This window comes from Scylla paramamosain, chromosome 1 (genome assembly GCF_035594125.1).
Source record: "Scylla paramamosain isolate STU-SP2022 chromosome 1, ASM3559412v1, whole genome shotgun sequence".
NCBI lineage: Eukaryota > Metazoa > Arthropoda > Malacostraca > Decapoda > Portunidae > Scylla > Scylla paramamosain.
The window spans coordinates 360,001-376,523 of record NC_087151.1 but is presented as its reverse complement, the minus strand read 5'-3'; the positions used below and the strand labels follow the sequence as shown (position 1 = coordinate 376,523).

Genomic DNA, 16,523 nt, shown 5'->3' with positions numbered 1-16,523 from the left:
CAATCAGAAATTTTAGAAAGATCAGAAGTCAGGCGTTCTGTGGCTTCCCTGCGTGATATGTTTACCTCCTGAAGGGTTGGACGTCTATGAAAAGACGTGGAAAAGTGCAGGGTGGTATCATCAGCATAGGAGTGGATAGGACAAGAAGTTTGGTTTAGAAGATCATTAATGAATAATAAGAAGAGAGTGGGTGACAGGACAGAACCCTGAGGAACACCACAGTTAATAGATTTAGGAGAAGAACAGTGACCGTCTACCACAGCAGCAATAGAACGGTCAGAAAGGAAACTTGAGATGAAGTTACAGAGAGAAGGATAGAAACCGTAGGAGGGTAGTTTGGAAATCAAAGCTTTGTGCCAGACTCTATCAAAGGCTTTTGATATGTCCAAGGCAACAGCAAAAGTTTCACCAAAGTCTCTAAAAGAGGATGACCAAGACTCAGTAAGGAAAGCCAGAAGATCACCAGTAGAGCGTCCTTGACGGAACCCATACTGGCGATCAGATAGAAGGTTGTGAAGTGATAGATGTTTAAGAATCTTCCTGTTGAGGATAGATTCAAAAACTTTAGATAAGCAGGAAATTAAAGCAATAGGACGGTAGTTTGAGGGATTAGAGCGGTCACCCTTTTTAGGAACAGGTTGAATGTAGGCAAACTTCCAGCAAGAAGGAAAGGTAGATGTTGACAGACAGAGCTGAAAGAGTTTGACTAGGCAAGGTGCAAGCACGGAGGCACAGTTTCGGAGAACAATAGGAGGGACCCCATCAGGTCCATAAGCCTTCTGAGGGTTTAGGCCAGCGAGGGCATGGAAAACATCATTACGAAGAATTTTAATACGAGGCATGAAGTAGTCAGAGGGTGGAGGAGAGGGAGGAACAAGCCCAGAATCGTCCAAGGTAGAGTTTTTAGCAAAGGTTTGAGCAAAGAGTTCAGCTTTAGAAATAGATGTGATAGCAGTGGTGCCATCTGGTTGAAGTAGAGGAGGGAAAGAAGAAGAAGCAAAGTTATTGGAGATATTTTTGGCTAGATGCCAGAAATCACGAGGGGAGTTAGATCTTGAAAGGTTTTGACATTTTCTGTTAATGAAGGAGTCTTTGGCTAGTTGGAGAACAGACTTGGCATGGTTCCGGGCAGAAATATAAAGTGCATGAGATTCTGGTGAAGGAAGGCTTAAGTACCTTTTGTGGGCCACCTCTCTATCATGTATAGCACGAGAACAAGCTGTGTTAAACCAAGGTTTAGAAGGTTTAGGACGAGAAAAAGAGTGAGGAATGTACGCCTCCATGCCAGACACTATCACCTCTGTTATGCGCTCAGCACACAAAGACGGGTCTCTGACACGGAAGCAGTAGTCATTCCAAGGAAAATCAGCAAAATACCGCCTCAGGTCCCCCCAACTAGCAGAGGCAAAACGCCAGAGGCACCTTCGCTTAGGGGGATCCTGAGGAGGGATTGGAGTGATAGGACAAGATAAAGATATGAGATTGTGATCGGAGGAGCCCAACGGAGAAGAAAGGGTGACAGCATAAGCAGAAGGATTAGAGGTCAGGAAAAGGTCAAGAATGTTGGGCGTATCTCCAAGACGGTCAGGAATACGAGTAGGGTGTTGCACCAATTGCTCTAGGTCATGGAGGATAGCAAAGTTGTAGGCTAGTTCACCAGGATGGTCAGTGAAGGGAGAGGAAAGCCAAAGCTGGTGGTGAACATTGAAGTCTCCAAGAATGGAGATCTCTGCAAAAGGGAAGAGGGTCAGAATGTGCTCCACTTTGGAAGTTAAGTAGTCAAAGAATTTCTTATAGTCAGAGGAGTTAGGAGAGAGGTATACAGCACAGATAAATTTAGTATGAGAATGACTCTGTAGTCGAAGCCAGATGGTGGAAAACTCGGAAGATTCAAGAGCGTGGGCACGAGAGCAGGTTAAGTCATTGCGCACATAAACGCAGCATCCAGCTTTGGATCGAAAATGAGGATAGAGAAAGTAGGAGGGAACAGAAAAGGGGCTACTGTCAGTTGCCTCAGACACCTGAGTTTCAGTGAGGAAAAGAAGATGAGGTTTAGAAGAGGAGAGGTGGTGTTCTACAGATTGAAAATTAGATCTTAGACCGCGAATGTTGCAGAAGTTAATGAAGAAAAAGTTGAGGGGGGTGTCAAGACACTTACGGTCGTCGACGGAAAGGCAGTCTGACCTGGGGACATTTATGGTCCCCTCCCCAGATGGGGACTCCGAGGCTGGTGTAGGAGTCGCCATGATTTTAAAATTTTTTGAGTGAAGGGTGTGTGTGTTATTAGGTGCTTGTAGTTTTGTGTGGAGGAAGAGAGTTGTCTTTAGAGGGCAGGCTGTGACTACCCCCTTGTGTTGTGAGACACAAAGGGAAACGTTCAGTGAGGTCACAGCTGGGTTTAATGATAAGTTCACAGCACCCCCTGAACAGTGCTTTAGACCTCACTGGGAGTAATTATCGTTTCGGCAGGTGTCTACTGCCTCCTCCTCCTAATATATATATATATATATATATATATATATATATATATATATATATATATATATATATATATATATATATATATATATATATATATATATATATATATATATATATATATATATATATATATATATATATATATATATATCGCATCGTTCTTTCCAAAAGCTATGTTATGTTAGGTTACGTTATATTAGGGTATGCTAGTTAGGTTAGATTCTTCTCCAGGTTGAGTTGGGTTTAATTAGTTAGGTCTAGGGTTAGGTTTGGTTGAGTTTGGTTAGGTTAAGTTAGTTGAATTAGTGTACATGAGGTTAAGTACTTGTTCTTCAAAACTATATTTCTCAGATAGATTTTGCTGTATTTTGAATAATTTTCATTGGAAATTGTCAGTTTCTCCTTACTCAAGATTAGGTGAGTAATGGGAAAACTAATGATTTCCAAGAAAAATAAATACTGTATCAGATTCTCTCAAAACACAGCAAAATCTATCAGAAAAATATAGATTTTTAACTAAAAACAAATGTGTTAATAAAACAAATAATTATCTGGTTTCCTTCCCTGGTGTAGGATGCCACCAAGGATCAGGGAGTACACCTGGTATGACAATACTACCTGGGAGAGATTTTAACAAAGTAATCTTTAAAGCTGGCAAGTAATATGTAAAGTGAAGAAGAAATGCTCCCTTAGGCAGACTTTATATTGCTTCTGGGGTCTTTGGCCAACAGAGTTTCCTATTTCTCTCTCTCTCTCTCTCTCTCTCTCTTCAAAGAAGTTAGGAAATTAGCAAAAATTATTGGTTGCTATGGGTGGCTACTTTTCACCATGCAAAGACCAGGTACTGGATGTAAACTGTATGAGTTGTAGTTTTATAAACTGGCAGCTTTGCAAAGACTTCCAAATTTGTTCAAGTCAGGTCAGGTGCAGGGAAGGGTTTGGATCTCTCATGCTGCATCAAGGATGACCAAACTCTACTCTTGGCTCTTGATGGTGAATAGCTGGATATGCTTCACAACTAACCATTTGGTGTGGGTAATTAGGATCAGTCCTCTCTCTCCTACAGACTTAGAAGTTAGCATAAGCCTGTGATTGTGAATGAATGGAGAAAGATGTCCTATTTGTGATACTTTCCCTCAGAAGGAGGATGTCATCTTGGTCTATAAATAGATTGTTGATACAATATTAAGACACTCAGCTGATTACAGAGTGGATAAAATTACTCCCACTGAGAGTATATGTTCAACTGTGAATTTTATAGCACTAGAGTTTTAATGATTATTTTCCACAGCTTATAGTACATATTTCTGCTTTTAACCCAGTGGTTAACAGCCACTTTTGGTCTGAGTCCAGAGTATAACTTTATAATTATTTCTGCTCAACTGAGATTAACTGCATCACTAACTATGAAACACTTTAAGGATCCATCATACCAGGTTTTGCACAAGAATTCACAGTTTATCTCATGTTTAATGTTCTCATATGAGTAGTACACATTACAGTGTAATATTTTGAGTCTTTGGAATTAAAACACATAGCGTCTCTCATATAATTTATGAGAGACAACAGCCTAGTTGTCAGTGGTAATAATCTGTAGCTAAATAAAATTAAAAGTTGATATATTCCTCAACAATACCAGACTCAGGTACAGCTCTTTCAGTGCTTTAGAACACTGCAAGAAAAATCATACTCCAATACATAATGCATCTTCTGCCATGGGATTCAACTGTGCTGTATAAAACTGAGAAAAGAAAAAATGTTTGCTCTATAAAGATGAGGCAGTGGAGGGGCCTCACTCACTTCCTCAGTGCCTCCTGTCCCTACACCAGCAATGTACTGAGTGGTGCTGAACTGGTAAAGGCAATGACTGCTCCCCTACAAGTACAATGCTCTTGGCTCTAGATGGAACATGAAGCCTTGGCAGCCCCCAGGAATTGGTGACAGTAGTTTGAAAACACCTGCACATGGAGTCAGTGTAGTTTGTGCTAAAGAGAGTAAAATGATCACAATAATAAAATAGAATTCTTAAGTGAATGGAGATGCTCCAACAATCCCCCGACCTTTCGTAGCGTTATAAACAAAAAGTAATTATCACATATCGCATAGGTATAGTATATATATATATATAATATGCACATACATGTACCTTACAATACATACGAGTAAGCTAAATCATTATCTTCACTCAGTCCAGAATATACTTTGTAAAACCTTTGCTAAAAATATAACCTTTGTCTTCTGTCTTTAGCAGATGCACGTACATTTATACACTGCACTCCATGTGATGAATGCACTAATACATGAAGATGCAACAGCATACAACAGAATTAAATGACATGCACTGATTTGCACTCCATAACAGTCTATAAGAATCCCTTAAGGGACTGGTTTAGCGCTTGGACATAAGCTTCGTGAAGCTGCCGCACAAAGTCATCCTTTTTGAGAAGTAAAGTGAAAGCCTGAACAAGCTGCTCCTGTGTGAGAGGTGTCACTTGTGAGGGGCAACCAAGCAGCCCATCATGCAGTGACTCCTGGGACCCATTCAGTGGCCGTACATCCACTACGGCAGTCGAGCTAGAGGCAAGAAGGTCAGCAAAGTTGCGGGGCCCAGGGGATTCTAGCGGAGGTGTGCCAGAAACAGGTGGCTCTGAAGTGCGAGAAGAGGTGAACACTTGAGGTGAAAGTAGTGAGGGTTCTGAATGAGGCAGCTGAGGAGCATAGGGCTGCTTTTGCTGTTGTTGCTGCTGCTGCTGCTGTACAGCTGGGGAAGCCTCCTCCTCCCTGGTCTGGCTAGACATCTTAAGGTTATCTTTGAAGCGGCCCTCCAGTTCTTGTAAGGAAATTGGTGCCCCAGTGGGCACACTGGAAGAGAGGGAGGAGGCATGGCTCTGATGCCCAGCACCAGGAATGGGCACAGGATTTGTGGCTCCAACACCTGGCTGGCCTTGGACTGCAGCTCCAGCAGGTAACTGCACCATGGCCTGGCCTCCTACTGCAGCTGCTCCCTGAAATAGTTTCTGCAGCACTGGATTGGTGCCAGGTGAGGATGCATTGGTAGATGAGGCTGGTGGTGGAGCAGAGCCAGAGGGAGAGTGAAGGCCAGCACCTCCAAGGCCAGCCATACCCCCTCCAGCCTGAGCAACAGACACTTTGGCAAAGAAATCTGCCACAGTGTTCTGTTCCCCTGCCTGCACCCTAAGGGGTGCTGGCTTCACCAGGTCATTATTCGTGCTGGTGGCAGTATTGACAATGCTGCGTGGCTCCTGACGTTTGCTCTCAAACTCTCCATGTGCCCGCGACAGCATACTCATGATGTCTCCGCCAGGCGCTCCAGCCACTGCAACAGCCGGGTCAGCAAGAATGTTAGGGGCAGGTTGTGGGGCTGGCTGAGGCTCCCCTTTCATGTGCTCCTGGATAGCATTGGCAATGCGCTGCACATCATCCCCATCAGAAAACCAGATTCCATAGATGACACCCTTAGCATTCCGGAAGAGGAGGTATGGTGGCTTGACCTGTATGTCACAAGAAGAAGACAGTGGCTCTATGAAGTTTGACTTGTTCAGCCTGTTGATAATGGTGACCATGTGATGGGGTGGTGCCAGCCTGGAATACACCATCAGAGTGCCCTCTACATCCGTCTTGGCCCAAGACTCACCCCCCTGCTCATAGGAATACAAGGCTGTGCGGTTGGCACTATCCACAATTTGCATCACATGCGGGTCTATCCTCCGCACAGAGTTCAGGCGTATTGCATCCCGGTTTTGATCCATGTCTGTGAACAAAAATTAAGGTCATGAGTTACAAGTAGTGTCTTTCATTGAGTCTCTTACTCAAACATTAGATACAAACAAAAAATAAGTAGCCTATATTCCTTTTTAATATTTCCTATGCAGGTTATCAAAATACTAAATGCATGAAGTCAAAATTACTATATTTTCCAATATAAAAACAAACTACAATTTTGGCCTAATCTGGGATTTTTTTTTTTCTTTTTAATAAATGATAAATAAAATAAATAAAAAAAATACAGCTAACACCAGATCCTCAATCTGAATGACTTGGCTTTCACCGCTCAATCCATTAACCAGCACAGCACACCACATAATTATTTGTGTGCTGGTTATAAAATGTTCATGCACAGCAAACATGAAAATTTAGACTGGCACCATTTGGTAAATAATCATGACAGGCTAAGTTTTAGTACCTACATAAACACAATTAAATGTCACCATTGATTTCCACCATCATCACTGGTCATTGGCAATAACATTAACTAGTATCAATCACTAATTGAATATCTACACTGCTGACACTATCAACTACCACCCTAATATAGGGCTATCATCACCACCTAAGCAGTAGATGCCCTCACTGTCATCATTTGTAAACACAGATGGTGGCAACATACAGGTGCTGCTAACACAAGCTTGCCTACTATGTACTGAACAAACATATTTGTAAGGTGTTACCAAGATTACACATGTATAACCATATTTGCAAATTATAATATATAAACATCATTATTTAGTGTAATGTCTTTATCTTCCATATTCTATGGTGCTGGATGCCTCATGAGGCTCTCATTTTTATGTGGTTATAAACAATCTCTTCTCTGATGTTCATCCTTTTCATATCTTCCACCATCACCAGGCCTTCTTAGGTCTCCCACTAGGCTGCCAAACACTTAAGGGTGATCCAAATTAAACAAGCTAAAACTGCTACTGCCACTGAAATTTAAATTATTCTAAATTTGCAGATCCAGTTCAACTATGAAAATTTTCTGAATGATGACACTGACACAGTGAAATAGGCAAAAACTGAGTATCTCAATAATATGGCTCACCAAAATGATACCCTAATATTTGAGAATAATAATACAATGCACTATCTCAAACTACAACAAATACAAATCAAAATATAGAGCAAAAAAAATAGTAAATCTGCAAAATTACATCCATCTCATGAGGCTCTCAATGGACACTCAATGGACACTCCAGAATGTCAGTCTCTTGACCACATGAGTGAGGGGCATTTGAACACTAAATCTAAGTAAACAAATAATTTCTCACCCAGGAAGGAAGACAAATTTTCCCTCAAAACTGACCTCTTAGTGGGCTAATCGTGGTCAGTCAGTCTCCTGGCCACACATCAAACAAACTGCAATGCTCCAGTTTTGTTAAAGTAACAATAAAAATTTGAATAGTAAATATAACAAGATATTATGGCATCTTAGCTGGGGCACTCCCTCATCACACTAAGACAACAGTATACCTCTTACTTTTGTTGTTGGATCTGAGAGACTGACCACAAAATGACAACAGGCACAAAACTTTGCAAACAATAAGTGAATCTGTAGAAGATCCTTGTGGTTGTTTAGCTGAAGCAATAGCAGGACTAGTTAGACAATGTAAACATAAACAGAACTCCAACTTGATCCAGAAATCTCTCTTATCAACTTGATCCACAAATCTCTCACAATAAGAGAACATCAATTTACATCAATGAGAAACCCAACAGAACACAACAAATTCAGCTAAATCCTAAAAGCTCATTAATGGCATTATTACTATTAATCTCTGACTGATGGTATAGGTATAAAGTACTGCAAATTATGATATCTAAGACAAAAACATGCAGATACCACTACAAGCTTGTTAAAATAAATTTTATTTCTGTGAATACCACCCAGTGACCTTACATTAATATTACTATAATGCTGCCAGCTGTCTTGAAATCCACATATGGCAAGATTTTGAGAGTTATGCAATTTCTGTGGCGTGTAATGCAGAGAATGTGCCTCAAGTAAGAAAAATTCACCACCTTGATAAAGCATCCTAGTAACTTTATATCATTACTTATAAACTGTTGCCAGGATGAGATTTTTGTATATAGAAATAACAAAATATTAATTTCACTAACTTCTATATTATGTATGGTATAATTTACTCCTTCATAATAAAACTCAAAGTTGAAAAGATAAAAGGAAAACATCATTTACAATAAAATTCCATTTTAATCCTGTCATGATCCTAGCAATGCTCTTGATTCTGAAAGACCTTTTATGTCCAGTGGGAATAATTTCATCTGGTGCATAAAAAATGTTGCCCTTGTACAGACAATGATGATTATCTGTCTGCATCAGACTTATGATCCTAAATCCCCAAAGCAGGGGTCTCAGACATATGTTGCTGCCTCAGCATCATTTGCTTCTAGGAAGGCATCCCCTGTGTTGAGGTTAATGCTCCCTCATTAACACTGAAAAACTTGGAGGTCGTGCGAGGTGCTGTGTTCTGCAAGAATCCTCACTGCCTCTAAGGCTTTTTCCATGTCCTTCTGTTTCAAGTTCCTTAATTTTTTTTTTCTTTCCTTGACAAGAACCTGAACCTGGATCTGGACTGCTTCCTGACTAGGGATTTAAATCATGCAGACCACTGATTGTGTATAAAAATGCCCAAAAATGTGTAAAAAACAAACTTTTAAAAGTTTGTCTTTTATACATTTATGAGTATTTTTATGCAGAATCAGTGGTCTGCAAGACTTGCATTAATAATGACTTACAACTTCTATATCCACACTGATGAGCTCTCTCTCTCACTCTCACTCTCTCTCTCTCTCTCTCTCTCTCTCTCTCTCTCTCTCTCTCTTATATATATATATATATATATATATATATATATATATATATATATATATATATATATATATATATATATATATATATATATATATATATATATATATATATTGGGTGGATGAAAAGAATGGAAAGAACAATTATAAAGTTGCCAGGCAGACTTGCAAGTACTGTAAAGTAGCTATTTCCTACAAAAAATAACAATTTTATTAACATTGTCATCATATCCGGACAAAATCGACAGTACACCCATGTCCAGCAAGTCCTTAGAAGCTACTGGCCTTTCACCTGATGGCCTTGGGCATCCCCTGGCAGGATAAGGAACTGAAGGCAGGTGGAGGAGTTGGCCAAGTGGTGGCACAGAGAAAAAATTACTCCTTCAATTCATTCATGTCCTCTTATTTAATTAAAGTATGTATGGTGAAATATTGCACATGAATGCAAAGCAAGAGTTTGACTGTTATTCAGGCATTAGAAATTACTAAAGACAAATAACTTTTGAGATACAGCCACTTACATTTTTGGGGGCAACATTTTAGACCAGTGACTAAATATGAGTCGATGCTAGCCAAGATATAGAATGACCAAGAAAAATCAATTTTTCAATGCAAGAGTGGTTAATGCCTAGAATAAACTACTAAATGAGGTTATGAAGAGGCAGTCTGTGAAAAAAAATTCAAATTTAAGTATGACCAACATAAAACAGAGAAGAGGCAGCTATTTATGAGCTAGTCTCTCTTGCCTCTTTTTACTTTCCACTCAGTAAGCATTCATTTGATAGGACACAGCCACACCTCCGGATTGCGTATTGAACTAAAATCCCATAACTGAAGCATACAGGATTAGCATCAAGGTAGCTCTAGAACTAAACTGGCAGCTGCATTGGATATCTCTTATCTTGCTTCTTTAAAACAGCAACTAAACAGGCTTTTCTCCCATATTTTTCTTTCCTTACTCAGCCTCCTTCACTTGTAAAAAAAAAAAAAAATTTAGCTTGTCAGAATGTGACCAATGTAATTTACCAGGAAACTAAACATGATTGATAAGAAATACTTGCCATGTCAATCAATATACGCACTGAAATTAACAAAATCAACCTAGACTGATATAAAAACTAAGAGGATACATGCACAATTTTCTAAAAAATTTATCATTCACTGCAATGCTAATGCAAATATTATGACAGCTCAAGGCCACACAAGGAAATGACAACATCACACATTCACTCATCCTCCACTCACAAAGCACCCTAGACTCACCTTGCATTTTGAGGGTCACGATAATGAATGTCAGGGCGAGTGCAGCAAGGTAAAGGCAGATCCCAAAAGGTGATCACTAAACTGCCTCAAAAGATCTACATCACAACTGCTAATCAACTACACACTGCCTCAAAACAAGATTCAAAAGCCAAAGAAAAATGTGCTACAGAATACCCCAATAATTGTTCCACAACAAAAACAACTTCGCCATAATAAAACGATTTAAACTGCACCTTTTTGTTAGTCCCACAAGAAGAATCAAGGTAAAGGGCTACAAATAACGGAGAACGGATTCACAAGAGAGAGAGAGAGAGAGAGAGAGAGAGAGAGAGAGAGAGAGAGAGAGAGAGAGAGAGAGAGAGAGAGAGAGAGAGAGAGAGAGAGAGAGAGAGAGAGAGTTGCTCCAGCCCATTTCTCTCAAGTCACATTCAGTCGCACACTCAAACGACATCGACAAGCCATCAGGAACAAGCACACACACACTGCCACAATGAGATAAAAACCCCAGCTGCTCCCACTGGGCTCCATCGACGACGCCATCGACAAACACACCAAGCTACTGTCACTCTATACAATAGAAGACACAAACACCACAATAACACACGCCGATTTGCACTGCTATCAAACAACCACGAAGGGCGGGAAAGGTGAGGGCGAGAGGAAAACCGCTAGCCAGTCAGCCAGTCCCTATAACATACCAGGCGACACACAGCAGCTAACGTCACTCCAACACTGCTAGAAGACACAAACACACTCGCCACACTATCACAGACTAATGTACATGACTACCAGACAACCACTAATGCCAGGGAAGGATCAGGGAAACATGGAATGAGGGAGCCAGCCAGCCAGACAGTACCACCACACTACATGTCACAACACACACCAGAAAGAAGAGCAATATTGAGTGGCACTGTTCTCCCTTCCCTTCCCGCCGCTCGCCATCCCCCTCCCGCCCTGTGCGTGAAACCAAGGCTCTACTGTAATGCTTGTGGTGGATACGGAGGCAAGACAGACTTACTGGAACACTTAATAGGATGGAAAATAGGAGAACTAGCGGCTTTTAGCACGCATAACAGTTAGCCAGTCCCTGCGAACGCTTGTGTGTAGTAAGCAGCACCAGCCAGCCAGCCAGCCGCCTTCATCCGGCTCATATTATGGTGCAGGTTTTCCTATTATATATATTTACATGTGGTGATTTGAATTAATTTGTTAGGTTTATTGTTACATAACACTAAAAAAATACAATAAAGGAATACCTGTGTCTAGACTCCACCCCACTTCATCCGGCTCATGTAATAGTTTTATTTTTATTTTTATTCCTTCTTCTTTTTCTTCTTCTTCTTCTTCTTTCTTCTTTTTATACTCCATTTATACATAGTGATTTTACTGGACCGGATGAAAAGACAGACCCGATTTGTTATTGCTATATCTCTGCAACCACGAATAATTAATATGCCTGCCATTTGAAAAGGCAAAGTACAAAGCTTCGAAAAAAAAAATTCAAATGGAGTTTCAACAATGGTCAATTTGGGGTTAGAGATATAGAAGCTATTTCTAATCGGGTCTCTCTCTCTCTCTCTCTCTCTCTCTCTCTCTCTCTCTCTCTCTCTCTCTCTCTCTCTCTCTCTCTCTCTCTCTCTCTCTCTCTCTCTCTATATATATATATATATATATATATATATATATATATATATATATATATATATATATATATATATATATTACCATTTTTCACTTCTTGTAGAAAGTGGGAGAGACCTACGCCTTTACTCGATTATAACATTAATGCTGTTCCCATGTTCAGAAAACGTATTCAGATGAAGAGCACTTTAATATTATCTTAACTTTTGATACTCTACATTAACTATAAACAATAGAGTTCTGTGAGTGCTGCTGACTCGAAAGTTTTTGGTTTCTCGTCATTCCTCTGCAGCCGCTGTAATCTGCATTGACTCGTATTATGGAACACTAGTTAAAAGTTTCTCATAAGAATGGATTTCAAAGCCCACGTAAATGGGTGTTTCTTCTTGAAGGTGCAAGATTCTCGTTAAAGTATCATAAGAATAATGTAGTATCTTTGAAAACCCCAATATTCTCTACATTCCTTCTAAGCATTATGAAGTTTTCGTTTCAAGCCTTTTGTGTAACGACAGTTTGTGATACTTATACAGCAAACGGTTGAATGCGGGAATTAATAATTCCAGTCTGTTTCGTTATTTGGGTTCTTCCTTGTTCACGATGTGTTCATAACTAAAATTATTTTTCGGCAAATTTTACAAGGAAGTCACTTCTATCATGTCATGCATCTCATCTAGAGTTTCCTAATATTATTATTCCTAAATCCTTTTGCCTATTCTTTTATTCAAAATCCTCTATTATGAAAAAAAAGAGAATATGTTCATTTTATGTACCTATTACATATAAATGTTTGAAATAACGAAGGCCCAGTTGAAATAAAGGACGTAATAAAAATGTTTTAGACATTTCCTGGAGATAGAAGTAGTCCTTGAATTCAAACCTAGAAAGAGGGCACGATATTCACCCACATACCAAGCTGACCATTTTAAATGCAAGAATTATTGAACTAAAAGTAAGATATTTTATATAGTGCACACACACACACAGTCTATGTAAGCCTTGAAACTAACACTTAAGTAGATTTTACATAAAAAAAAAAAAAAAAAAAAAAAAAAAAAATCACAGGCTGTTGTAATATTCAGACTCCAAATGTTCATTATATGTGCAATTTCTTTTCAGCATCATGATGGTAAGCTGACTTCACTTCATCCGAAGGCTGCCAGTCCAACACTATTATAGTGCTGGTCATTGGCCCACTGGGTGAATGACTAATGACTGTGGTGATACATCTCGTATGAACTCTGAACACTTATAATAGAACCAGGATGATATAGAGATCTGCATGTTCAGTGGTATGAGTACAATATAAAGACACCAACTAATGAAGGAGTAAAGCTGAATAACTTAGTTTTCCACAAAAAAAAAAAAGTGGGATATTCAATCATTCTTAAAACAAAATGTGCAAATATTAAAAGAATAAGGCACTTCAGTAACATTTTAAAGAGTGGGAGAGACAAATAGGATGTCAGCGTGGTCCCTTTAATTATTTTGCAGAGAGGCTAGCCAAGCCGTCCCTACACACACATTGACAACCAGTACTGTGTGTGTGTGTGTGTGTGTTGTGTGGCAACATATTGTGATATACATCTCATACTTACTCATACATCTCTCACATTTTCTCCTTTAATCAATCTTAACTAATGCCATGGAAGTTTTGGATTGTGAATTTTTCAGGTAATTGTAATAACGTCTTTATATAAGAATGAGAAGAGTCGGTGACAAACATTTACTTACTGTAGAAACAAAGATGAGTGGGAAGACTTGTGACTGTGTGTGTGTGTGTGTGTGTGTGTGTGTGTGTGTATTTACTTAGTTGTACCCTATGGGAAAAGAGCCATGTTTGTGCTGTCCCATCTCCATATCTTTTAATATCTAACTTAGCCTTGAATTCATGTATACTTTTTGCATTTACTATCTCCTCATACAGATTGATCCATACATCAATACTTCTACATGGAAAAATATACTTTTTGACGTCTTCTACAAGCACTCTTTTTCAGCCTCTTTTCATGTCCTCTAGTATTGTGTGTATCCCAAATCATAAAGTCATTCCAGTCCACCTTATCCACTCCCTCATATGCTTTATATATCACAATCAGGTATCCCCTTTCTCTCCTTTTTTTCTAGCGATGGTTGATGTAACCTTTCCAGTCTCTCTTTTCATATGTCAAGTCCCTGATATTTAGTACCATATTCATTGCTGCTCTCTGAACTCTCTTCAAGTTCCTTATATCCTTTTTCTTGTAGGGCAACCACAGTACCACTGCATATTCCAGCCTAGGTCTAATCAGTGATATAATCATCTTCCTGATTATCTCTTCATCCATATATGCAAAAGCCAGCCTTATTCTTCTCAGTAAGTTACAGGTTTCTCTGGTAATTTTGCTAATGTGTTTCTCTATAGTCAAATTCCCAGTCACTGAAACACCTAGAATCTTTTCCTCTTCTGCTCCACTCAGCCTTTCACCATTCAACACGTAATTTCCTTTTATTCTCCTTGCACTCTTTCTAAATTCTATTATTTTACATTTCTTTAGATTAAATTCCATTTCCCATCTATGACTCCACTCTGATAGCTTTAGATCTTCTTGTAACACTCCACAATCCTCCACATTCTCAACTTTTTTTCCAGCAACTTGGCACCATCCACAAAAGGGCTCTTGTAGCTATTTATACTCTGTCATATAATTTTTATAAACTGCAAACATGATTGGTGCAAGTACTGAACCTTGGAATTCTTCACTTGTGACTTTCCTCCATGATGATTCCTGATCTTTTACCACTGCTCTCATCTCCCTATTAGTCAAGAAATATTCCATCCATCTCAGCAAGCCACCCCTTAGCCCATAGTTATTCTTCAGTTTCCACAGTAATTTCCTGTGCAGCACTTCAAAGGCTTTCTTCAGACCTAAATAAACACAATCTACTCAACCACCTCTCTCTTCCATTATACACCACTCTATAATAAAAACTCAGTAAATTTGTAACACACGATCTCCCTTTCCTAAATCAATATTGTTGCTTTGTCATCTCTTAATTTTCGTTTAGGTACTGTATCTATTTATTCTTCACTAATCTTTCACACATACACACCACAGTTGTTTGAGATACAGATCTACAGTTCAAAGGCTCTTCTTTGTTACCACCTTTATAGATTAGCACTATATTGGCTCTCTTCCATTCAATCAGGACTCTAGTTTCATTTAGGGAGTTCTCAGTAATACTGTGGTCCACCCATGTCAACTGATTACATTCTTTCAATACCCATCCTGACACTCCACCATGTCCTTGGGGCCTTTCTAACATCTAATCACTCCAACTGTTTCTGGACATCTTCAGTCACTTGGATTTCTCCTAGATCAATTTTCTCTCATCTCACTCTGCCCCACAAATGTTCTACTGCTTGAAAACTCATGTTTATTATCTCTGCCATCTCAGCCAGATCCTCAAACATTTGACCATTCACCTTCAACCCATTTATTCCTTCTCTTTTTTTATTTTATTTTGCTATTCACATATCTGAAGAATAGTTCTGGTTCCTCCTTACATTTGTCCATAACATCTTTCTCATAACTTTTCCTTCGTTCTCCAATTGCCCTTACATATTCATTTCTTATAGTTGTGTAGTTTTGCCAGTTCCTGTGTACTTTTCTATTCCATGCCTTCTCCCTCTCTATTTCACATCTATTATACCAGTCATTGTTATATTCTCTCTGTATTTACTTTCAGTACATATCTTTTCAATCCCTCCTCATTTCCTCATCAATGAAAGCTTCCCACTTGCGCGTTACTTGCTCGGATAAATGCACTCCTCTCCACCTTAGCAAGGTATCTCTTCATTTGTTCAAAATTTTCCTGTTGAACAATAATAGTTCATGTCTTCTATATCTGCTTGTTTTGATAATACCAAATCAAGTCTAGATGGCTACTCTCCTCCTCTGTATCTAGTGTTTTCTTTATGTGTGTGTGTGTGTGTGTGTGTGTGTGTGTGTGTGTGTGTGTGTGTGTATGGCAATATATTGTGATATACATCTCTCACTCTCTTTTAATTAATCTTAACTAATGCCATGTAAGTTTGGAATGTAAATTTTTCAGGTAATTGTTTTAAAATTGTATGTAATCTTAATTAACCTCTTCATATAAGAATGAAGAGTCAGTGACAATTATTTGCTTACTATAAAAATAAAGATGTGTGGGAAGGCGTGCGTGCGTGTGAGCATATGGATCCAGGTCCTACTCTAAGAGGAATATTGGTCTAGTGTGTAGTAGATACATTATTATTATTAAAAAATACTTTATTTCATGTTCACTGCATTAAATTAAAATAACTTATATCTGGGTTTGTTAATATGTAAAAGATAGTCTGATTAGTCAAGAACTGTATTTAAAAGATATTAGGGAGTTGAGAAGCTAAATCTCACCCAGGATACTAATATCCTGTGTGAAAAAAGCTCCCTACCAAGGCAAATTTTTCTTATGGTGTCTACAAGGCTCAATAAAATTACTGA

At 38.9% G+C, this 16,523-nt stretch overlaps 2 protein-coding genes across 12 annotated transcripts in view; both read right to left on the bottom strand.

Annotated features, from left to right (window-relative positions):
- Positions 1-3,918: 3,918 nt before the first annotated feature.
- LOC135109776 (mRNA-decapping enzyme 1A-like) lies at positions 3,919-11,766 on the bottom strand. 6 transcript variants are annotated; one of them, XM_064021440.1, is made up of 2 exons: positions 11,634-11,766; positions 3,919-6,253 (listed from the first exon to the last, which is right to left on the bottom strand). In XM_064021440.1, exons 1-2 carry the CDS (start codon positions 11,743-11,745, stop codon positions 4,845-4,847), a joined length of 1,521 nt encoding a protein of 506 aa, XP_063877510.1. In that variant the 5' UTR covers positions 11,746-11,766; the 3' UTR covers positions 3,919-4,844. The 6 variants fall into 6 exon arrangements, with proteins under 6 accessions (XP_063877510.1, XP_063877683.1, XP_063877602.1 ...); XM_064021613.1 differs by lacking the exon at positions 11,634-11,766 and adding an exon at positions 11,396-11,553; XM_064021532.1 differs by lacking the exon at positions 11,634-11,766 and adding an exon at positions 10,375-11,319.
- Positions 11,767-16,289: 4,523 nt separating this feature from the next.
- The window catches only part of LOC135109524 (chromosome-associated kinesin KIF4A-like), a 37,441-nt gene continuing 37,207 nt past the window's right edge, over positions 16,290-16,523 (bottom strand). For all 6 annotated transcript variants that reach the window (XM_064021161.1, XM_064021063.1, XM_064021007.1 and 3 more), the window contains one exon: positions 16,290-16,523. This exon is cut by the window's right edge and continues 1,036 nt beyond it. The gene's annotated coding sequence lies outside the window, so the exon portion shown is untranslated.